General features: G+C 38.1%; 2 protein-coding genes across 2 annotated transcripts in view; one reads left to right on the top strand and one right to left on the bottom strand.

Moving 5' to 3' along the window:
* The first annotated feature begins 1,025 nt into the window (after positions 1-1,025).
* Positions 1,026-7,207, top strand: olfml2ba (olfactomedin-like 2Ba). Its single transcript, XM_081379411.1, has 8 exons — positions 1,026-1,407; positions 2,256-2,519; positions 2,644-2,751; positions 2,825-2,989; positions 3,831-4,014; positions 4,360-5,379; positions 5,611-5,787; positions 5,871-7,207. Exons 1-8 carry the CDS (start codon positions 1,252-1,254, stop codon positions 6,488-6,490), a joined length of 2,694 nt encoding a protein of 897 aa, XP_081235537.1. The 5' UTR covers positions 1,026-1,251; the 3' UTR covers positions 6,491-7,207.
* Positions 7,025-25,699, bottom strand: part of atf6 (activating transcription factor 6) — a 51,219-nt gene continuing 32,544 nt past the window's right edge. The window contains exons 13-16 of the mRNA XM_081379412.1: positions 25,176-25,246; positions 19,184-19,295; positions 14,633-14,717; positions 7,025-9,292 (exon numbers count right to left, since the gene is read on the bottom strand). Of these exons, the coding sequence (XP_081235538.1) occupies positions 9,090-9,292; positions 14,633-14,717; positions 19,184-19,295; positions 25,176-25,246 (471 nt within the window). The 3' untranslated portion in view covers positions 7,025-9,089. The remainder of the gene's footprint in view (positions 9,293-14,632; positions 14,718-19,183; positions 19,296-25,175; positions 25,247-25,699) is intronic.

The raw sequence follows: 25,699 nt of genomic DNA, 5'->3' as shown, positions 1-25,699 counted from the left end.
AAAAAATTACACCAGTGCCATCCTTCTCGTACTATTTAGTCTGGAGCTTGTTTTTTTTTCATATTGGAGCTGGAGCTCTTGGTGCAGACCTCTGACCTTATAAAGTGTTTGGTTCATTTGGTCATCGTGAACGCAGTTTTCATTTCAGCTACTTGTGTGAGTTCTGTGGAAATGAAAGGGTAAACTTCACCACCAAAAACTTCAGAGTGGGATGATTCTGAGTCTACACAGTCACGCAATAATATATGGCGCAACACTGACCACTAGTGGTTCATAGTAGTCTAACACCTGCCATTAGCAGAAAAGTACTGCGAATTTGTATGCATAATCTTCTGTATGACTTAACACACACTAGGTGGCGCTGCAACACTTCGATTGTGATGTTTCTGATCTAGCTAAACTTTTAGGACCAGAACAAATTCTATTGAACGCAAAAATGTTCAAATGTTTGATTCGCACTTCTTGCGAAAAAAAAGACAGCCTATTTACTAAAACAAACCAAATCATATTTTGGGGTTATTATTAGATCTAACTGCAATATTCACTGTACAAGCTGCGTGCATGATGTCATTTCACAGGTGCGCTCCATTCTACCGTCACTGTAAATGTTTCTTCTATTCCTCATACATAATTTATGTAACTCTAATAAAGTTCACATAAAGTTTGATTGAAGTTTACTCACTAACAACGAGTATTAAGGGTGTAAAGGGGTAAAAGAGTTTTTTATAACAGAGACAAAAAAAATCTATGTTTGTTTGTGTGTGTGTGTGTGTGTGTGTGTGTGTGTGTGTGTGTGTGTGTGTGTGTGTGTGTGTGTGTGTTTTCTTGTTGTTGCCCCCCCACCCCTCCACACACCAAAAAAAAAAAAAAAAAGGTTTGGAGGATTAGTAGGCTAGTTATGAAGACAAGAAACAGAAGTCACGACACTAGTGCGCATGACTTCAGCGTTCAGCGTGCTCAGTGCGTCTCTCCTCCATCCAGCCCCTTCATTTCAGCTCAAATAGGCTATCACGTCACTGCTGCTTCTTCTCAGTCCAGTTTCATGCTGAGGACCAGCACCTGTCCTCATCTGGAATTTACCTTCTGGACTTTTGCAAAACCTCATCCCGCTTCAGTTAGTTTTTCATCTGGAGGGCAGTGCAAATGGAGATGTGTTTGGCGGTGTATCGTTTTTGAAGAGGAAAAGCCCAATTTGAACGCACAATCTAAAGTGCCATATGTTTGAAAGGATTATATCAAACACCTTGCATTATGACCGAGATGGGAATTTGGTGGGTTTTATGGCTCATGGCATTTGCTCTCACTTCAGCCGCCCCGAAATCACACCAGCGACTTCTGGAGAAGACAAAGGAACAAAATGACACAATGCAAGTTGAAATAGATAATCATGAAAATATATTAAGTCAGGTAAGATACTTTTCACCAGCGCTCGAAATTATATTCCAGTTTCTTTAACCTATAATCTGCAATTAATTACACGTCATAACTTTCATTAATAAGTTATTAACAATCTCTGCACAATGCCGAACATATCGGTTTTGATGTAAATTCAAGTAAGACTATCCTATATTTTATTATTATTATTATTTTATGAATCAAATAGCCTAATTATATGAATCAAGTAGGCTATGCCTAAGTTGTGATATTTCTAACTATTTGAATGCAGGGTGCGAATTGGGGGAAACTTACTAGTATTCAGTTTTTTGGCTCGTCTCAACAGCATTCTTGAAGAAAAGTTAAAGAAAATCAGTCCATAGCCTAGGCCCTAATATAAAGGCTTGTAGACTATATCGGGCGTTGGGTTCTCCTGAGGAAGTAACCATAGCAACAGCAGGCTGCGGGATCAATCGTATCGGACGGTATACAAAATAAGTAGCCTAAATGACATTGTTTATCGTAAAGGCCTACACGTATATCGTAAAATTTGTATTTGTTTAAAAACTGTAACTGCTAGTTGTGCCATCGGTGACAATCGGTTCCGCGAGACGAATCGAAAATTAGGCTGCTTACGAAAAAAAACTTTTCTTTCTTTATTTTTATTTTTTAAATGCACACTATTTTGAATGCGAATAATTTTGTTAATGTTATTAATGAAAGTTATTATAAATGTTCCAGGTAAATTAACAGACAACGTTGGTAATTGAAAAAAAAAGAAAAAAGATCCAAATACAAACAATTAGTCAGATATGTTACATTGCAACAAAGTGCGGTGATTTTGCTTGCTGGAAAATGCATCCGTCCTCTTTTCTTTGTAGCTGCTGGGTGATTATGACAAAGTGAAAGCGCTTTCGGAAGGCTCTGACTGTGGCTGTAAATGTGTTGTCAGACCTCTAAGCGCGAGCGCGTGTCAGCGGATCCGGGACGGTCACGCGACGCCTCAGGATTTCTATACGGTGGAGACCATCACATCAGGACCCCACTGCAAATGTCAATGCATTGCACCTCCGTCGGCTCTAAACCCCTGTGAGGGTGACTTCCGTTTGAAGAAGCTGCAACAGGCTGGGAAAGATAATGTCAAGGTGACCATATCTGAAATTGGACCTCTTATATATACCAGAATATGGCAGGATAACAATGCATAACGTTTCCTATTCTAAAATAAAATCAGCTCTTGCCATGATGGAATTTACTTCATCGTTTCAGCTGTCAACTATACTGGAATTGCTGGAGGGTTCCTTCTATGGCATGGACCTATTGAAATTGCACTCAGTCACCACCAAGCTTCTTGATCGCATGGACACAATAGAAAAAGTAAGTGTTGTTTCCTTTGTTTTCCTATCTTATACTTTTTGAACACATTATTGATGTGTTTTATTATTGACAGATGGTCTTAAACAACCAGACCGAGGAGAAGTCGAACACAAGGAGCACCTCTCCGAGTCCACAGTCACCCACATCCTCACCTTCAAATCTGTCCTCAGAACAGCAGCAGAAGAGGACGAGTTTGAGGGAGCAGAATGACGAAGCAGCTGCTTTTCGACACATAGAGGTGGGAGGTGCTATTTAAAACAAATGTTGCATTACATAATTATCATGTCCAATACGTAACAGTGGAACAATCCAAACATTATGCTAGCCACAAAGTGAAATGGCACACCTGCTGCGGACGTTTATTTATTTACTTAGGATCTGTCTCAGAGTCAAAAGTGACCTCATGTTGTGTTTTGAAACTCTTACTAATTTATCCTGCTGTCAACTCTTACATAATTTGGCATGAAAAGAGCCAAATGACTTGGACTATCAAAGATGAGCTATATATTAATCTGCTAAAGGGATAGTTCACCCCAAAATGAAAATTATGTCATCATTTACCCTCATGTCGTTTCAAACCCATCAGTCTTTGGTTAATCTTCAAAACACAAATAAAGATATTTTATGCCAAAGTTATGGATTTGGAATGACATGAGAGTGAGTACTGTAAATTTTGGGGTGAAGTATAGGGTAGGGTAGACAAATTCGGAAAGACTAGCAATAGCTTTCAAAGCATAAGATCCCACCCTCCCTTCAGAGATCTTTCTCCAAAGCCATGCCTCCTCCAAAATGGACATGAACGTGCACAGCAGAGTCTACGCGAGAGATGGCGTTAAATTACCTCATGTCTCATAGCATAGCACATAACATTACACATAACACATAATATTACATTTTTTGGTCCTGAGACTCCCACAGAAGATATATGTAAAAAAATGTTAATACTTAGACCACTTCTATCATTGATTGCTATCAGGATGTAAAGAGTGTTTCACCCAGTATAACAAAAAGTGTTTATAAAAACAACTGCCTACTTTTAATGGCTGCAGTAACACAGTGTCCTCTGATGTACTAAACAGAGTAAATACGAGGAAAAGTTTGTGGGAGATCTTCTGAAGAGCAGTGGATCAGACTTAAACAAGGCCGTCGCAGCTTTGCAAGAACAAGAGCGCCAGGGAAGGGAGAAGCAACCAAAATTAATTGTTAGGGGCATCACATACTATAAATCTGACCCGATGGATGAGACAGACACAGAGGAGAACTGTAAGTATAACTGTGGTTTCAAAATCTACATTAAAATTAGGACTGCACTATATTGGAAAAAAATGACTTGAATGAATTGAATAGCTCTATTTGGAAAGAATGAATCATTCAAAGTAAATAAACTAAGCTGATCTGAGACTGTGAAACACTGTATTATATATGATGAGCTGCACTTTTTGAGTCCAGTAGCATACTGTATATGTTTATCACATAGGTTTGTCAGTCGCACTAAGCCATATTGCAATATCAATTTTATTTTTATATATGGTTCAGCCTAATTGAAAGTTCTCAGAATGAGATTAGTTTTCTAGGCTACTATATAAAATGATTTGTTCTTCATTGCAGTAGATGATAGTCAGAGTGGTGACAGCCCAATTGATCTTTTTGCCGACGAGCAGCTCCTTCATCACAAAGCACGCCACTTTAGGCCGATTATCAAGGCATGGTCTGTCCGACCAAAACCCAAGAGTGACGTTTCAAAAGGAGGAGATGCACAAAATGGCCTTCAAACTCCATTTACTGGACTGTTGGACTCTGTCCTGCCGATTAAAACGCCTACTGAACCGATATCCGTTCAGGCTCAAACCAGTCATTCCACCACAGACAACTCTACAGGAGATAAGAGAACCACACCGACACCTGCTGTGATAGATCATTTGAAGCTCACCATCCCCAAGGAACATACCAAACCTCAAACCATCGTCAAAAAAATGGAGGCAAGCAACGTGAAGCCCACAACTCCATCTGTAAGACAAGCTCAAAACATGTTGGTCAGGTCATCCAATCTGGGCCACATAAAAACAAATGAGTCAGTCACAGCAGCTGCTGCTAAAGTGGCGGCTGCAGAGCCAACCGTGACAGAACAGACCAACGGGACTGCTGAAAAGGAAACATCTGTATCTTCTGTAAACGAAAGTGGGACTGTTACCAAAGAAAATCTGAAAGAAGATGCCTTTCACACTGGGAAACCTTTTTTTTATTCTGAAAGCACACTTAGAAGATTAACACCACCACCAACTCCTCATTCAAACACTTTAACAGTCACAGAAAGCTCATTGGGAATAATTGCTCACACAAGCACAGCTGCCACCATTGTGACAACGCCACATGTCACTGAAAGCAAGACAGTTACCTACTTACCTAAGAAGAGTCCTAAACAGACATTAACCTCAGTGGCGTCTTTGATGACAACTACAGGAACTACCACAACAACAATAACAGGCAAACCTGGCAAACGCAAGTATAGCATAAGCTGGGATGAGGATGAAGAGGAAGAGGTAGTGGGAGGGGAGCAGATGGACCGAGAGAAAGCTGTAAAAACTGTGGTGGATCAGAACGTTGGAGAGGAACCTCAAAAGAAGCCAGGTATAGCTTTATGATCTTGTATGTATATATATATATATATATATATATATATGTGTGTGTGTGTGTGTGTGTGTGTGTGTGTATGCAAAACTTTTTACATTATTACTTAAATCAGAGTTATATTAATGTCAAAGTTAAATTCAGAATGGGGTCTCTGCACTGAATGTGCATAGTTTAGCATAAAAAAGATTCAAACCAACATAATTGTGAATGGTTTGGTTTTGTTTGCAGGAATATGTAAGGACACCTTGGCCACAATTTCACAGCCCGTCACACACAACACATATGGTCGTAATGAGGGCGCTTGGATGAAGGATCCGCTGGCTCAAGATGACAAGATCTATGTCACAAATTATTACTATGGCAACAACCTACTGGAATTCCGCAACATGGATATCTTCAAACAAGGTATCTCTCTTTAATTCAAATGAACACACACATTGCACAAAATAAGCAATTTTACTTGATTCATTTTCTTATTTTCATTCAAGGCCGCTTCACTAACTCCTACAAGCTGCCTTATAACTGGATCGGCACCGGCCACGTTGTCTACAAAGGAGCTTTCTATTACAACCGCGCATTCTCTCGAGACATTATTAAGTACGACCTGCGGTTGCGTTACGTGGCTGCTTGGACCATGCTGCACGATGCAGTGTTTGATAATGACGACGTGTCTGCGTGGAGATGGAGAGGAAACTCAGACATGGATCTGGCCGTCGATGAGAGCGGACTTTGGGTGATCTACCCTGCTCTGGACGACGAAGGCTTCTTGCAGGAAGTGATCGTCTTGAGCCGCCTGAACCCTAGTGATCTGAGCATGAAGCGTGAAACCACCTGGAGGACCGGGCTCCGGCGCAATCGCTATGGTAACTGCTTCATCGTGTGCGGCGTTCTTTACGCGACGGAGAGCTACAATCAGTACGACACCAATTTGTCCTATGCCTTCGACACCCACACCAACACTCAGGTGATTCCTCACCTGCCTTTTAGCAACAACTACACTTACATCACTCAGATCGATTACAACCCCAAGGAGAGGGTGCTGTACGCCTGGGATAACGGACATCAGGTCACTTATAATGTTCAGTTTGCTTATGTAGACCCACTGTAGACCCTGACGGCAGAGCAAATATGTTCTTTGCACAGAATAGGAGAAACCATTAATGTGTTTGTGGATTGTGGATCAGTTCACTCAGCTTTTATTAACTCCATGTAGTTTAATGTACTTATTAATATACTGTTATGTTTTCAAAGTGTAAAAACGTACCCATATCTTTACATGTATGGCGAAAACTAAGAAAAACACGCATATAATGCAGCTTTATGCAGTTTGCATTGACGGTCATTTCTTTAGATATTGCAGCTTGCTTTTGCACTATGAAAACGGACCTCTTTATGTTTATAGCTATACCTGAATGACAGAATTATGAAGTTTTGAGGTGTTGTATTCTTAAATCCTGTAGAATACATTGTATATACTGTAATATAAAAGCTAAAACCATGGGATTGATGAATGTAAAAAACACAATTTGTATTTTCATAAATATATCTCAAAGTTTTTTTGTTTTGTTTTTTATCACATAAAAAATATATAAAAATATAGTTTACAACTATAGATTCAGTAAAAGCAAGAGTAGACAGTGTTCAGGGCACATTTTTATTGTTTTATTTCATCAGTACGTTTGATACATGTGATCAAATTACAGTACTGTTTGTAATCTTTTTATGCATATTTTAGTGCAATTTCATTTTAAACTCTTCTCGCACCAAATAAATTCAAATCTCTGTCAAAATAAGAAAAAATGGCTGCAATAAAATAAGTTGAATTAAGATTTATGGAATATGTTGGTCTTCTTTTCATATTGATGATGTTGAGCGAGTGTATTCTCAGCACAGACCTTCTCATTGGACACTTAGATAAGAGCAAAATACTACACTGTAAACCCCTTGATCCACAGAGCTAAATCTAGACAAACAACCATACCATAGTTGAACCCAAAAACATTGTTTACCCCAGCCTTTGAAATGACCTATAATTAACATGTTACAGCGCTTCAGACCCCACATTTAAACAAACCTTCAATTTCAGCGAGCAAATTAAGACTTAAGACTCTGACGACAGAAGATGCACACAATTCACCCACAACCTTGAGTCCAGTGTTTATTACTTTGTTACAAAATTTCTTGCATTTCTTTCACTGCGTGAACAAACAAACAAACAGTATTTCCAAAAATGCAGAAATTAAATATATTAAACATAAAAAATATTGCTCAAAGGGAAAAGGGGATTTGATGAAATTAAAAGAGTATTAACTCATGTTTCAAACCAATTATGAACACAACAGAGACATTTCTACTGAAATGTGGTTGAAATGTGATATTTTCTCCCACTAAATACTCCAATAATCATTCAGATTTTGAGAACAAAGCTCCACCTGAGTTTTTATAATCTGTGAAATTCAAATGAAGAATCCTACAACCCTCTAGGAGTTCTAATGGTGATTGGTCGGCACAGGCAAGTTTATCTTTGAAGGGGAATGGTTCTTTGAAAGTGACAACAGGTTGGATAGGACAAGCTAATAATTACACTGCTTTCAAAGTGATAACTGACTACGGCATCCTAAACAATACAAGAATAGAGCGAACATCTAAATAGGCAAGAATAATAGAGACAAATACATAGTATACAAGGACAGATGAGGTAAAATATTAGCATTAATAATGTCTCTTCTACAACTTGAAATTAACCAGAGTTATGTTAACAACTGAATTTTTATGTCAAGTACACCTCATTAAAAGCGTGATCAAGCCACTAAGATAAACACGAGGTCTTAAAATATATAAAAGAACTGACAGATGTTGCCTAATCTCTAATCAGATCCAAATTATCAGTTAGTCTAAAGAATGGGAAATGCAAGAAAATGATACAAAATGCCTCTATTCACAGACACAAAAGGGAAATAATAAATATTCTTACTTTTCTATTCAACAGTAATGTCCTAACAAAACAAAAAACTTAACAAAAAGCACACAATTCACAGCCAAGGTGGGTTGTTTGAGGGTAGTATTGAAGAATAGTTAGCTGAATACGACCATTAAAGGTGCACCAAACAAGCTTGGTACAAAACTTCATATATATTTCAATACATTTTATAAACAAAAAAAGCACAGTGCAAACAAAATCAAAGACAAATCCCTGACAGCTACCACATAGCAGAGAAGAGTTCAATAAATGAGCCCAATTGCACTTTGGTTTGGGAGATTTGGTAGATGAATGCTCCTGTTGGCAGAGCATGGCACCAACAACACTTGTGAGTTGGTTGTGAGATCAATTTCTAGGGTGCACAAACTGAAAAGACATGTATATCTTGAATGCGCTTTAAGTCAAATACATAAATGTAAATGTAGATGCCTTTGATGACAGATGTGTAACAGTAGTCTCTGGAAACAATAGACTGGAATAAAGACTGTAATTTGATTTTCATTAGTATCGAATGGCCCACTTGATGCATTTTGAAGAGGTGACTTTAAGATAAATTGTCAATCAATTATCTTGGGGATCTTGGTAGTAGATTACCAAGATCTTGGTTTGCCACTCGAATAGGGAAAAAAAAACAAAGAAAAGGAGAGGCTTATTATGAAACCAAATAGATGATGGTGGGAAAACTGGCTAATTCGCAAAAAAATGGTGGATTAGTGGATTGCTGGGACTAAGAAGAACCCATGAGGACTCCAACTGGGGCGGCGGGCTGGTTGTTGCTGGGAGCCGCGTGATAGAAAGAGCCTGTGTCCGTCTGATTGACCCGCAATATGGGCGGAATACTAGACGACTTGATGTGGAGGATCCTGGTGTCCATGACCTCACAGTCGATCTGCATCATCACCTCAAACTCTTTGTCTTTTATGACGCTCTCTGAAGTGAGACAAAAAAGTAATTGTATTAGTGAAGGAGAAATTAAATAGTTGTATGAAACAGCACTTGGTGCTCAGTTCTGTGTGAAAAGAAATGCAGGTGATGTGCTGGGCGGCCCGGAGAGGTTAAGAGGCATTTTAGGGGCTCCTTTCACACAGAGTTCTTAGAGGTTAGTCACACGCTGGCATTTATTTTAACATGGCAGTAAACTCAAGAGATGACAACTCCCACATGAAAAAAAGAAAAGAGAGCTATACTTACTACCATTCCAAAGTTTTCTTTTTTTTTTTTTTAAAGGTAATACTTTTTTCCATTTAACAAGATAGCATTATTTATCAAAAGTGACAGTAAATACATATAAAATGATATAAAAGATTTCTATTCTTCTGTTCTTTGGAACTTTCTATTCATCAAAGAATCCTGAAGAAAAAAAATTAAATTATAATAATAGTAATAATCACAGTTTTATTAATATAAATATTATAAATATTAATCAGCACAACTGTTTTAAACACTGATAATAATAATAATAATAATAATAAGAATAAGAATAAGAATAAGAATAAGAATAAGAATAAGAAGAAGAAGAAGAAGAAGAAGAAGAAGAAGAAGAAGAAGAAGAAGAAGAAATGTTTTTGTTTTTTAGCACTAAATCAGCATATTAGAATGATTTCTGAAGACTGGAGTAATGATGCTGAAAATTCAGCTTTGCCATCATATATTTTAAAATAGAAAATACAGAAAATAGAGGAGGTTATTTTTCAAATTGTAATAATATTTCACAATATTACTGTTTTACTGTAGTTTTAAGTAAATAAAAAAGCCTTGATGAACATTAACAAATTGTACTGACCACAAACATTTGAATGGTAGTGTATTAGTGTACGGATTGTATTTTTCTGAAGATCTTTGTGCAAAATAGTAATGAAATTTCATGACTGAAAATCCAATTGCCAGCATTGCAGTCCCAATACAATGGATTAAAAAAAATTAATTTGGATTAAACATTTTGGATTTTTATTTTATTGACACTGTCAAAGTCAATTGCAATATCTAGGAAATTAAATGTTTTAGAGTCAAGCAAAAATATAAACTATTATATTTACAATAGAAACTTTTGAAGATTTTACTAATTTCTATAACTTTTCCAGCCCTGGAGATCACAATTTTAAAATTCCTTTTAAATTTTATATTTCCAAGTTTTCCATCATCGTGGAAAGTCAAGTCAGAGTCAAAATATTAACATAGTTCTATTACATAGCAAATTTAAAAACGACAGAATTTAACCCCAATGTACAGCATAATTCAGAAACCCAAACAATGCTTTATCATACACAAGTAAATGGGTAAATGCCAATTAACATTTATCAAAATCTACTGGTAATTAAGTACATATTTAACACTCCTATTAGATTCATCCATTGAGACCGTTCTAAAATATGTAGTAAGCAATACTGATCAAGCTTTGGTTTAACTAACACTAAGGTCTAAGGTCAGGTTGCGACTTCTTTCCCCATGTTTTGACAGACTCATAAAAGTGCTCGTCAAACACAAGCAGTGATTATTTTGTAAGGAAGCATTAAAAGCATGATGCTTTACACTCACTGCAGATGTTCTATGCCTATATTCTATAAGGACTGCTCTGTATACCAAAAAAGATGAGAGAGCTTCACATGTATGCACAGCATATGGGTGGCAGGAAAGTACCTTTTACAGCAGACTCAAGCACTGATAAAACTTTATAGGCTGGAGAGTATCACGGTAGGTCAATCTAAAGCACTTTTCCAGCCATTGCTGGTGAATACATTTACGCATCCTACACTTAGTCGTTCCTGATGAGTGCTTCAGCCGCACAACCACAATGATGATCTCAGAAGCGGTGATTGAAGCCTTGGTTATACTTTCGCCTGGCTCCGCAGCGCGAGTGTCCGCAGACTGCGCGCGCACCTCCCGAAACGGACGAGGCGTTTATACTTGACGCGCTCGCCGTTGTACTATTCTTTGAAACGATAGGGGGCGACTCGAGTAATTGTCCTCTAAACCACCAGGAATCAGCAGTGAGAAGAAGAAAGCTATACACACGTGACAATGTTTATTTTAGTACACCACCACCAATACCACACTACAAAAAGAATCGTGTAAAACCCAGTAAACCCTGAGATTATTACTCGTGACAATAAAACAAAATATATGGACATTAGAATGTGTTAAAAACATAACTAAATTAACGATCTCTTTCATATTTTCTAATTTCACTAAACATTTCATTAAGTTTCGTGAACATTTTTATTAAACATGGACCTTTATGTTCATTATAAATACTTTTTATGCTATTGTATGCTCATTTTTTAAATGTAAGCAACTCATTTATACGTGCAAACTGGGTGCCGGTGTGGTGAGAAGTTCGAGCTCGGCCAGATTCGGCTCGAAGTCGTTCATCTTCGGATGCGGCGCCGCGCGCGTTGTTACAAAAAATGTCGCGCACACCGCCAGGCGAAATTGGGTCTTGCGAACCCAACGCGCACGACCGCCCACACCGCAATGACGTCATTTTTGCCGCGCGCACCTTTGCGCTCGTGCGGACGCGTCGAGTATAAACCAGGCTTTATAGTAAACTTATCAGTCTTTCTGAAACCAAAATATTCCCATCTATCTCTGATACTACCACAATGAAATGGAATAAAGTCAAAAATGTCACAGAATGTGTATTTTCACAGGTGCTTTTTAAAAAAAAACTCAGCAGTGCTGCAGAAATCATCATAGATGACGGGTTATAGCATTCGTCTCAATCGTCTCACTGTATTTCACCGCAAGCACTAAAATGACACTGAACAGCTGAGCTGTACACATCACATATTTAAAAAATGATCTTTTCCATCCTATATATAAGTTTCCAATATGTCAGAAATGTAATTTTCCATTCTTACAAAAGGCTTTTCGTCAGGTGAATTCCCTTTGGATATGTCTGGTTCTAGGCCTGACTTTCCAAACACCATTTAAACCACTGATTAAGGCAACATGTGGACTCAAGGGTAAATTCCGGATGAGAATGTGGTTGTGAACCTTTTAGGTTCCAGCCAAACTCACGTTCCCCCATAACAGCAGTCGTTTGCCCCAAAATGGTTGATATTTAGCGCCTAAAAGAAATAGTTCGGCCCAATTTTTTTTAAACTCTGATTTGTTATGAATTATGTTGTTATGAATATACTGATTTGTGACCAGTTCCTTGATAAAAAGAACCATCTCAAAAGAATGAATCAATTGTGTGATTTTGTGAGTTAACAGTTCACTAGAAGAAAAGATAAGTAAATGTATTTTCAGATGTTTCTGCACAAAGAGCTATAGTATGGTTTCAAAAGACTGAATATATGTCGTCAGTCACTATGAACTGTCTACGAACTGGACAAAAATTATTTTTGTGTCCATTTGAAACAACAAGAAGGTGAGTAAATTGCAAAATTTTCATTTTTGGGTGAACTATTCTTTCCAGAATTAGGCTTTTTAACTAGGCTTTTGACAATAAAGCAATGCCTTTCACTGATATGACTTCTTCGAAAACGTATGCAGTGCACAAACAAAGAAAGAAAGGGGAAATATTATGACGGTCATCATCTTCAACATTCACAAACGATTATAATGCTGACTCACTTCCCCACAGGGAAGAGAGTGAAAGAGAACAGATAATATATGTACTGACTCTGCCAGGCACTGCAACAACAGTCAACAGTTATGTTTCAAACCAAACATGAAATTATTGAAATTGAGGGAGAAAAAAAAACCTTTTTTTCAGAAATAAACAACCTTGAAAGATTTTTCCTCCATCCCCGTTGTGGAAAACACCCCGAACCCAAACACGATCTTGAGCATGTAGAACAGAACGGAATCAGCTGGGGGCAATTTCCAAAAATAAATAATTGTGTTGTTCACAACAAAAGTTGTTCTTGTAATAAAACCATGTGAGAGCCAACACTGAACATGCATTTCTAAATCAAAACAGTATGGAGCCAGACAAAACTGATTCAGTGTACACAATGCTCAACTGTCTTCTCAAGAGGGAATACTTAGATTTGGGTTACATAAACAATTCAAGGCTATGATCTTTAAGATATGGCAGGTTTCTTGTTTTCTGGTGAGCCTCACTAATCGAAGACTGTGCGTCAATTACAACATCATGCTCTTCCGAGACACTGCATTCTCACAGAAAAACTCACACACATAGCAACAAGAATGTTTATTCTTCTTGTCATTAAACAACTTGGATCAAATGCCCTCCTTTTCGACGACTAGTCGGAAAGATTTCAGACAGATTTAAAAACAGGTTTGAAATCCATCTTAATGACTGCAACAAGTTAAAGTGTGTCTCATGATTGCACTAGAAGAGAGACACAAACAAGGAACTATGAGATAATTTGTCCTGATGTGTACACCATTTGTTTGCCAAGGACCCTGACATGAGGTATTAACACAATAATAATAGGAATCTCTATACTTCTATCATTATTCTCTTTCTAAAAGGCTTAAACTCTCATCTTTCACAAAGCCTGTCCACCCTCGGACATTTCCCTGAGTGACCCTTCCTGAGATTCCCAGTATGGAAATAACTGCAACCATAGCCAAGGAATATAAGGAGAGAAATTAAGTAGGGAATGTCTAGGAAAGGACTTAGGAAAATCTTCACTCCCTTATTCAAATAGTATTAATTTTTTTTTTAAGATTTTGTGAGTATATTGCGTAGTTGTGCTCGGATTTAATTGTTTTATTTGTGATAACGCAATGAAACATGCCAAATAAGGTTGTCATACAAAGAAAATTATGAACACATGCAAAAACAAGACAGTCAACTAAATATTAATAACTGATTATGTTGTTGTCAAAATATGCTTTTTCCTGAGCTTTTTGTTTATCTATGCATTTGTTTTGCATGGTAAAATAAAACCTGTAGCTGTAGTATGCATTTGTAAATATACATCATGTGTATGCATGTATAAAATATTAATATAATACAAAAATATAATAATGCTACGTGTGTGTGTGTGTGTGTGTGTGTATACACACACACACACACACACACACACACACACACACACGTGTATATATATATATATATATATATATATATATATATATATATATATATATATATATATATATATATATATATATATATATATATATATATATATATATATATACACACACACCCCCATCCAAACGCGCACAACATAAATCAATCCCAGAAGTCAAATCAAATGTCAAGTCAAATGTTCTTTGTGCTTTGTGTGAGACAAGGACCAATTCATTCATTAGATAATAAGATGATTCACAACTCTTTTCTCTTACCATTGTAATTCATAGCCGGCAGGACCAAAGACATCTTGGGGCGGCTGCCTTTGTTGTGATTGTTGGCAGGAAGAAGGAGGTGATCCTATAAGCAAAAGAAGAACAGCCATAAAAACACAAGAATGAGGAGAGTTTATTACTTTGGTGAGAACATAAATTACACTGGATTGGTTCTCAAAAAACATTTCTTATTATTAATAATGATGAAAACAGTTGCTTCTTTATATTTTTGTGGAAACCATTATGCATTTTTTTTCTTTAAAAAAGAAAATCATACTGACCCAAACAGTAATGTATATGCAAATTACATTTGCTGAAGCCAGTTTATTTCAGTGCAAACAAGTTCAAACTTGAAGCGCTAAAGAGTGTCGTATAACAATTCTATAATCTGGTAATAAATGTATGTACATTTTGTACATTTAGTCCAACTCAACTGTAACATTCGGAGACATGAACCTGTCAGGACACACACCTGTTGAAGACAGAAACCATATGGACAGGAAAGCCATGGAGCTGGAGATTATAATAACACTCATGTCTGTGTGATGGATGGGAAACGGGTCATGGATTTGTGACGTCTTGTGTCATGTAGACTTCAGTAAATGTGTTAGCGTTTAATACCATCTGTTGTCACTGCAGTAAAGATGTGCAGAAAACTGAATTCACAATGAGACACAAATAGCTCACCCAAAAATAAAAATCCTGTCATTAATTATTCATCTTCATGTCATTCCAAATCTGTATTACTTTTATTCTTCAATGGATTCCAATTGTAATTGCCTTTTAAATGAAAGAAATGTAAAGTAAACGAAGACAATTTTTTCACTTTTGGGTGAAATATCCATTTGTGACCCTGGACCACAAAACCAGTCTTATGTGTAATTTTTTTTAAATTGAGATTTATACATCATCTGAAAGCTGAATACATAATCTTTCCATTGATGTATGGTTTGTCAGGATCGGACAATATATGGCCGAGATACAACTATTTGAAAATCTGGAATCTGAGGGTACAGAAAAATCGAAACATTGAGAAAATCGCCTTTAAAGTTGTCCATTTCTATTGGCGATAGTGCTGCATCCATTCACAAAAATAAATGTTTTATATATTTAAGGTGGGAAATTTACAAAATATCTTCATGGAACATGATCTTTAATTAATATCCTAATGATTTTTGGCATAAAAGAAAAATCGATAATTTTGACCCATACAATGTTTTGTTGGCTATTGCCACAAATATACCCGTGCAACATAAGACTGGTTTTGTGATCCAGGGTCACATTTAATGTTCAATTCTGGTTCTGATTAAAAAGAAACAAAACACCAAATACATCATAATGTTGCTCAAAGATTATTAAATTTGTGTTACAGGATTCTGGCTTTTTTCCCTCTTCTCCAGCCCACTGTGGTTCCCTAGACTAGATTATGACAATGAGGTCTTTTAGGAAGAGCACAGAAGTTGCCATGTTCTCTCTTTGTGTACTCCAGCAAGTGACCTGAAACCTGTGGGTGCGATCCTCCGATTCAATTGCCTTCATGACTAGTGCCAATGAGAGGGAAGGTGAAAGAGAAAAATAAAGATTGAAAGGGCCAGTTACCAACCATCTCATCAGATAGACATGAACTTTTCGTCAACTCTGAAGTGTGACTGGCTCAGAGGGAGCAGCAAACTGAGGATATTGTGATCGGCTTACAATGAGGATAACAATTAACAAGAAACATCCCTAGCACAGTTTGAACGTGTGTAGTGCAACTCTGGGAGATCAGACCGCTTGATTCAATGGAAAAAAGAAAATAGCAATATTAAGTTGCAAGCACAGTCCAGACAAGGATGCTGGGCTCACTGCACAAAAGCAAACCTAAATAAGACACGCAAATTCTCAGAGACACATGCCCAGAAACAGAGGAAACAAAATAAACAAAAACTATGAAAAAAAAAAAAAAAACCTTCAATAAAGTTTATTATTAACAATCACTTTTATCCTTCCTTTGAACTGATTGTCTCTCCTCTCTAAGCTACACATTCTTGAAAAACAAATCAGAAGAGGGCTGATCTAACAAGTCAAAGGACACCAATGTTGTCTAACAGTAGTTCAGGGATTCATGTCTGACAGACTAAAAATGCTGTAATTAGGGTTGTTAAATGGTCAAACTCAACTAAAGACTAGTTCACCCAAAATAGTTGGAAAAGTTTCATTTACTCAATGTTTTCAAACTCATTACTATTTTTCTCCTCCTTTTATATAAAAAAAAAAGGTAGGTGGCAATTTTCATTTTGGATGAACTATCCATATGTCCTCTTCATAATCTTTGTTTTGTGATAAACCATAAATAACCCTCTTGAGGTTTTCTACAAAAACATTTTGTCTTTAAAAGAAAAAATTGGAAAACACGCGGATAATGTGCACCAGGATTTGTCCCGGGATCGTTTGATTTTGGTTCATTCACACTGCCAGTGATTTTCCGGAATCTATGAGCGTGTTCACACAAATCCCGTAAAGACACGTGACATCAGGATGTGATAACTCCTGTCAGATGTCAGTTCTGCTAATAACTCCTCTTCATCATTTCTACACGAAGACAAGTCCATACTCCCCAGTAGCGCCACTGGGTTTGCCGAGTGGCTTGTTCCGGGACCGATCCCGGCAATGTTACTAGGTCCCCATCCCTGCATCAATCCCGGGACGTGTTTGCATTCACACAGAAGGCACTCTAGCAATTTTACGGCAATTTTCTTGGGATCAACGTGCTGTGTGAAAGGGGCTACTGATGATCTGACTACTATTAAACAAATGGTCACACATTAGAATCGTAGGCAGACAGAAATGCAAATCTGACGGATTAGGCGTTGACCTTTTAACGTTCATAAATGGAGGTCATAATCTGAGGATGTTTTGGAGGAGTCTGACTTCCCAAAAGAGTGAACAAACCAAGAGACATAATAAAACACAGAAAACAGGGCACTGACTGACTGATTAAACCAGTCAAACATCTTCTGGTTCAACTCACATAGATGGGGCTGATTTTCAGGGCTGATATTAATGAACACAAAAAAAGACTACTTTGATTTTAAAGTCTTTAAATCAAGACGTTTAAAAAAAGCTGGCAGAAAAAGATGTAGCGTCCACAAAAACATCTTTATTTTGTAATTATGAGTCACTGACATTATGAGTCATTTCTTTGTTTTAGTTTCACAAAAAAGAGACGTGAAGACCTGTTTGCCATTAAAAAAAAAAAAAAAAAAATCACCAGGATGAACTGGTGAGTGATAACCATCTACTGTCATATTGCACTGTCATGCAAATTGGTGAAATATATGATAACACTAATTTCAGAGCTGAGCCATTGCAGTTTGTCTCAATTTGGGTGCGTTATTTCCTTCGTAACAAAAGAGATTTAAGATTACTTTTTTCAAATATGTCAGGCAACATTATTCAAATCTTCTGAGTGAATAATCAAAAGCAGATACTGAGTTTATGAAAAAAAAAAAAAAAAAAAAAAGTTCAAACACAAGGAATAAAGAACAAACTGATGAAAGATGACATGCAATTAGACTGAAACAAAAATGTTAGAAGATTACTACAAATGCAGTCTGACTGAAATTACGCCCAGCTTAAGATCATGTACATGTGTACAAAAAATTAGGCCTGACTCATTTGAATAACTCTTCGTCGATTCAGTTTTTCCCCTTTTCCAAAGTTGGAAGTAGCTGCAAAAAAATATTTGTTAGCTAAAATAAAAAATAAAAACTATACATGTGCATTAATAAGTGACATTATGGGAAGAGGGTGGGGGGGGGGGATTAAATCTGAAACTGAAAATCACTATAATAAACAACAATATGCAGCAAAAAAATGTTAGCATGTGTCCATGAAATGTTGCAACGACCACACAAAGGACAGAGTCTTGCTTGGTTGATCCAAACAGCCTCAAACAAACCTCTTGAATAGATTCTGATAATTATGCCACTAAGCCATGAATCTCACAAACTTGGCAAATCCAATGAGTAATTGACCTATGATGCATGTCATCTGACATCAAATCATTTTTCAGGATACTTTGATGAATAGAAAGCTTATTTGAAATAGAAATCTTTTGTAACATTATAAATGTACTTGCGGTCTCTTTTGATCAATATAATGCGTCCTTGTTGAATAAAAGTATTCATTTCTTTAAATCTTATTGACCAAAAACTTTAGAAATTTTGTACAGCATAATTAGTGTGATATAATCTAATTTAAATTACATAAAAAAAAAAAAAGGTACAGATTAGTTTACTGCCTTGTATATCTTTAAAAATCAAGGTGGCAATACAAGACCCACTGTATGTTTTATTTCAAACAAGAACGATAGTTTACAAACTGTAAAAACAGGAGTTTATAAAGACCTCCCAAGATTTAACACATGCTAGTAGATTCTCTGACAGGCCATGTGCTCTATTGTGGTGGAACCATCTCAAGTGTCCCTTTATGATGCTGTGTGGGCTCTAAAATCAATGTGTGGCCACAGGCCGATAGAAAGCAGATAGATGAAAAGACAGATCAACTTACCCGGCGAAAAGAGATCACGTAGAATGTGTCCCCTCTTCTGTTGAGTTCATCAAAGAAGTCATTGTAGGTGCGGCGAGGGGCGTAATACACCTGCAGCTCACTGCTGGGAACCCTACATACAGGACACAAACACTGATTTACATTTTATCACGGATAAGAACTGCATGTGCAAGTTATGATGTTTACTGCAGGTAAAACCTTTGACTTGTACTGAAGAGGGAATTTATATATATATATATATATATATATATATATATATATATATATATATATATATATATATATATATATATATATATATATATATATATATATATATATATATATATACTGCTCAAAAAAATAAAGGGAACACTTGTTAATCAGAGAATAGCATCAAGTCAGTTAAACTCCTGGGATATTGATCTGGTCAGTTAAGTAACAGAGGGGGTTGGGGGTTGGTAATCAGTTTCAGCTGCTTTAGTGTTAGTGAAATTAACAGCAGGTGCACTAGATGGGCAACAGTAAGACAACCCCCAAAACAGGAATGGTTTTACAGGTGGAGGCCACTGACATTTTTTCCCTACTCATCTTTTCGGACTGTTTTTCACCAGTTTTGCATTTGGCTAGGGTCAGTGTCACTACTGGTAGCATGAGGCGATACCTGGACCCTACAGAGGTTGCGCAGGCAGTCCAGCTCCTTCAGGATGGCTCATCAATACGTGCCATTGCCAGAAGGTTTGCTGTGTCTCCAAGCACAAGAGCATGGAGGAGATTCCAGGAAGACAAACAGCTACTCTAGGAGAGCTGGACAGGGCTGTAGAAGGTCCTTATCCCATCAGCAGGACCGGTATCTGCTCTTTTGTGCTAGGAGGAACATGATGAGCACTGCCAGAGCCCTACAATATGACCTCCAGCAGGCCACTGGTGTGTATGTCTCTGACCAAACAATCAGAAACAGACTTCATGAGGGTGGCCTGAGGGCCCGACGTCCTCTAGTGGGCCCTGTGCTCACTGCCCAGCACCAGGGAGCTCGATTGGCATTTCCCATTGAACACCAGAATTGGCAGGTCTGCCACTGGTGCCCTGTGGTTTTCACAAATGAGAGCAGGTTCACCCTGAGCACGTGACAGACAGGAAAGGGTCTGGAGAAGCCGTGGAGAATGTTATGCTGCCTGTAACATCGTTCAGCATGACCGGTTTGGTGGTGGGTCAGTGATGGTCTGGGGAGGCATATCCATGGAGGGACGCACAGACCTCTGCAGGCTAGACAATGGCACCCTGACTGCCATTAGGTATCGGGATGAAATCCTTGGATCTAGAGGTCTGCACTCCCGCGGGAGTCCCGCGGGACCCGCGGGTTGCGACGCAAAACAGTGCGGCGCGGGACAAATTTTGAAAGGTCATTGCGGGCGCGGGCGGGATGATGGAGGTGCACTTGCGGGTGCGGGCGGGAGGGATGATACGCTGCACTCCCGCAAATTAAATATGAGTGTAAAGTAAAATATATAAATGATTAAAGTAGTGTACATAATTTGTAGTTTTGAGGGAGATTCTGTTTGGCAGCAATAAAAACGTTTTAAGCAGCCTAAACTTGTGGATGTTGTCCTTTGGAGTACGGGCGGGGCCTAATCTCACGCACACTTGTTTAGAGACAATTCCTTCCCGCTGCTCCGTGTTCGAACTCGAAAGCTCAAAATAGACAGCAATAACATTCTAACATTATCTAATATATAATTATATATATTAGATAGATAATAATATTACCTAATCGAATAATAATTATTATTTTTTTTTTGGTTACTGTTAGCCTACTAGTGAATATTATGCTGTTCGTAGGCCTAATATGGGACCGTTTCGTGTTTTGGTGATCACATTTTAAATGTTTAAATGGCCTGTAGTCTAGGATAAAAATGATCCGTTTAACAAATGTTCCTATGTGTGTAGGCCATGCCTAAGGCTGTTTTTATGTTACATGATAATTAAGCCTATTGAAATTTGGGCCGATTAATGTTTATCTTTGTTGGTGTTAGTTACTGTAAGGAATTATGTGCGCACGCATTTTTTTTCCAAGACCTTTCGTGAGACAGAATGTGAACATCCATCCTGCTGCCTGCCGTCTTGCGGGCATTTGCGGGCGGGAGCGGGACATAATATCACAGATGCGGGCGGGAGCGGGACTAAAAATGACAAATCTTTGCGGGAGCGGGCGGGAGCGGGACTGAACACTGCGGGAGCGGGCGGGAGCGGGACTGAACATTGTGTCCCGCGCAGGTCTCTACTTGGATCCATTGTCAGACCCTATGCTGGTGCAGTGGGTCTTGGGTTCCTCCTGGTGCACAACAATGCCCGGCCTCATGTGGCGAGAGCATGCAGGCAGTTCCTGGAGGATGAAGGAATGATATCATTGGAGGGCCACCACGCTCACCTGACCTACGTCCAATAGAACACCTCTGGGACATTGTGTTTCGGTCCATCTGACATCACCTGGTTGCACCTCAGACTGTCCAGGAGCTCAGTGATGCGCTGGTCCAGATCTGGGAGGAAATACCCCAGGACACCATCCATCGTCTCATTAGGAGCATGCCCCAACGTTGTTAGGCATGCATACAAGCACGTGGGGGCCATACAAACTACTGAGTACCATTTTGAGTTGCTGCAATGAAATTTCAGCAAAATTGACAAGCCTGCTGCATCATTTTTTCACTTAGATTTCCAGGGTGTTTTTGAATTCAGTCCTCTGTAGGTTGATCGTTTTCATTTCCATCAAACGATGTGGCATCCTTTCGTTCATAACACATTACCCAGTCCATATTAGTATAGATATCCAGCATGGTAAAGTGTTCAAAGTGTTCCTTTAATTTTTTTGAGCAGTGTATATATATATATATATATATATATATATATATATATATATATATATATATATATATATATATATATATATATATATATATATATATATATATATATATATATATATATATATATAAAGTGGGGAGAACAAGTATTTGATACACTGCCAGTTTTGCAGGTTTTCCCACTTACAAAGCATGCAGAAGAGTAATTTTTATCATAGGTACTCTTCAACTGTGTGTGACGGAAACTAAAACAAAAATCCAGAAAATCAAATTGTATGATTTTTAAGTAATTAATTTGGATTTTATTGCAGGACATAAGTATTTGATACATCAGAAAAGCAGAACTTAATATTTGGTACAGAAACCTTTGTTTGCAATTACAGAGATCATACGTTTCCTGTAGTTCTTGACCAGGTTTGCACACTGTAGCAGGGATTTTGGCCCACTCCTCCATACAGACCTTCTCCAGATCCTTCAGGTTTCGGGGCTGTCGCTGGGCAATATGGACTTTCAGCTCCCTCCAAAGATTTTCTATTGGGTTCAGGTCTGGAGACTGGCTATAGGCCACTCCAGGACCTTGAGATGCTTCTTACGGAGCCACTCCTTAGTTGCCCTAGCTGTGTGTTTCGGGTCGTTGTCATGCTGGAAGACCCAGCCACGGCCCATCTTCAATGCTCTTACTGAGTGAAGGAGGTTGTTGGCCAAGATCTCGCGATACATGGTCCCATCAATCCTCCCCTCAATACGGTGCAGTCGTCCTGTCCCCTTTGCAGAAAAGCATCCCCAAAGAATGATGTTTCCACCTCCATGCTTCACGATTGGGATGGTGTTCTTGGGGTTGTGGAGTTTAGACCAAAATGCTCTATTTTTGTCTCATCAGACCACATGACCTTCTCCCATTCCTCCTCTGGATCATCCAGATGGTCATTGGCAAACTTCAGACAGGCCTGGACATGCGATGGCTTGAGCAGGGGGACCTTGTGTGCGCTGCAGGATTTTAATCCATGACGGTGTAGTGTGTTACTAATGGTTTTCTTTGAGACTGTGGTCCCAGCTCTCTTCAGGTCATTGACCAGGTCCTGCCGTGTAGTTCTGGGCTGATCCCTCACCTTCCTCATGATCATTGATGCCCAACGAGGTGAGATCTTGCATGGTGCCCCAGACCGAGGAGATTGACCGTCATCTGGAACTTCTTCCATTTTCTAATAATTGCGCCAACAATTGTTGCCTTCTCACCAAGCTGCTTGCCTATTGTCCTGTAGCCCATCCCAGCCTTGTGCAGGTCTACAATTTTATCCCTGATGTCCTTACACAACTCTCTGGTCTTGGCCATTGTGGAGAGGATAGAGTCTGTTTGATTGAGTGTGTGGACAGGTGTCTTTTATACAGGTAAAGAGTTCAAACAGGTGCAGTGAATACAGGTAATGAGTGGAGAACAGGAGGGCTTCTTAAAGAAAAACGAACAGGTCTGTGAGAGCCGTAATTCTTACTGGTTGGTAGGTGATCAAATACTTATGTAATGCAATAAAATGCAAATTAATTATTTAAAAATCATACAATGTGATTTTCTGGATTTTTGTTTTAGATTCCGTCACTCACAGTTGAAGTGTACCTATGAAAAAAAAACAGACCTCTACATGCTTTGTAAGTAGGAAAATCTGCTAAATCGAATACTTGTTCTCCCCACTATATATATATATATATATATATATATATATATATATATTAGTCAAGCCCGAAATTATTTATACCCCTGGCAAATTCTGACTTAGTTACTTTTATTCAACCAGCAAGTTTTTTTTTCTTGATTAGAAATGACACAGGCATCTCCCAGAAGATAATAAGATGATGTACAAGAGGCATCATTGTGGAAAAAATTATGACTCATCTTTTATTTACATTTGAACAAAAAGTGGCATGTCCAAAATTATTCATACCCATCTCAATAATCAATAGAAAAGCCTTTATTGGTTATTACAGGAATCAAACACTTGCTATAATTGCTGACCAGCTTTTTGCATGTCTCCACTTTTGCCCATTCATCTTTAGCGATGAGCTCCAACTCTTTCAGGTTGGAGGGTCTCCTTGATTTTATATATATATAAAATCTAATTCTCACAAATCTCTTGATAAAACACTTTCTTTCCTGTGTGAATGTGGCCTTTCCCCTGTTGTCAGTGTGATGCAATGGAATGTCAGCCATGCTGATTTTTGGCCCAATGTACTGCTGAGGTCAGCCAAACTATAGCAATCAAAAATATGATTTACCCTGAGGGAGAGCAAGTGAGCCAACCAAAAACACGAAATAAAAAAACAAACAAAAATAGAGGCATGTAGGCAGATACCTCTTTAAGGTGTAAAAATATTCAAGAGAAGAGTTAAAAAACTGAGTTTGCATTGGAGGTCTACTCCCCTCTTAAAACACACCAGCACCCACTTGTGAGGTGGCTTTGTGATTGGGACATGACAGCTGAGGGTGAATTTCACCCTTGAGACAGAGCATCTCGTAAAAAAATTATATTAAAGGCTGAATGGCCTGCAAGAACAGCCTAAAACGATGCTTATATAGCAATTTGGCTGTTGGTTATTACAGAGGTATTATAACTTCATGAAAGATTACGAACAAATAATGTTTTCTTGGAATAACATGTACGGATGATCTTGCACAAAAAGATAAAAAAAAATGCATTATATATGGCATCGTTTGAAAAATTTCCCTCAGGCATTAATACTGGATTTGATGACAGCTTTAAAAAAAAAAAAATCTTAGAAATTCCAGAATTCCGCACCTCTACACGCTCCAAATTTTTGCCAAACCTACCACCGACTTTGGCAGATGACGAATTGGGCGTCAAACTTCAGTGTCTTGTAATACATAAATTCAAATTGTCCTCAGACCATTTCTCAGAATACACATTAGTAAACATTACAACATTTGTACAAAGTTTACATTACAAATAAAGGGACTGTTTTTTACCGTTTTGCTCACATAAGCAAATACCCCATTAAAAAGCCTGTACAGTATTGGCACTACACTGCAGAACCAAGAACTGATGACTGACTCATACACAGACCATGATGACAAATATGCTGATATACGAATATGCTGTTTGATGTTGCAGGAACTTCCTCACACATCTAAAGAAACTTACTTTTCAGAGGAATCCGTGTACTGGATCTGTGTCATTATCTGTGGTACCTCAGCCCGTTTATCTGCTGCTTTCTGTCGGACAAAGAAAAGAAAAATGTCACTTTCTGTTACCAAATTATACAAAATTAATATGAGCACAAGCACATTCCCATGTGTGTCACTGTACGAGCTTTAACATCTCTATGCTTAAGCTCCTGTCATCGAGTGTTAGGCTGATAAAGTGCATCTCTCTCACACTTTGTTTAGTTCTTTGCTCTGTGTCGACAGTACACAGAGTCTGGGAAATAGCCATTTGTCAGTATACCCATCCATCTGCAATCACCCAACCTCTCAGCACTCTGCATGACAGTATTTACTTAGTGCTTCAGTCCTGGTGACGGAAAGCAAACATGGCTGCAACTGGCGGTACCGGAGTACACAGCTTTGTGATTATAATGGGAGCGAACTAGATTTGTTTAAAGTTGTTGTTGTTGTTGTTGGTGAGGACATTATTTCTCTGGCGTTAGCTGTTCCTGTTTAAGACCA

The sequence above is a fragment of the Scardinius erythrophthalmus genome (genome assembly GCF_964197995.2).
Source record: "Scardinius erythrophthalmus genome assembly, chromosome: 11".
Classification (NCBI taxonomy): Eukaryota; Metazoa; Chordata; class Actinopteri; order Cypriniformes; family Leuciscidae; genus Scardinius; species Scardinius erythrophthalmus.
Note: the sequence above shows the minus strand (reverse complement) of the source record. Positions and strands in the feature narration are given on the sequence as shown.

Bases quoted from the DNA above. Each gene is read 5' to 3' on its own strand.
- olfml2ba (XM_081379411.1), top strand. From the start codon at position 1,252: ATGACCGAGATGGGAATTTGGTGGGTTTTATGGCTCATGGCATTTGCT. The intron at 2,990-3,830 runs GTGGGAGGTGCT...TGTACTAAACAG, and splicing joins CTGCTTTTCGACACATAGAG to AGTAAATACGAGGAAAAGTT. The intron at 5,380-5,610 runs GTATAGCTTTAT...TTTTGTTTGCAG, and splicing joins GGAACCTCAAAAGAAGCCAG to GAATATGTAAGGACACCTTG.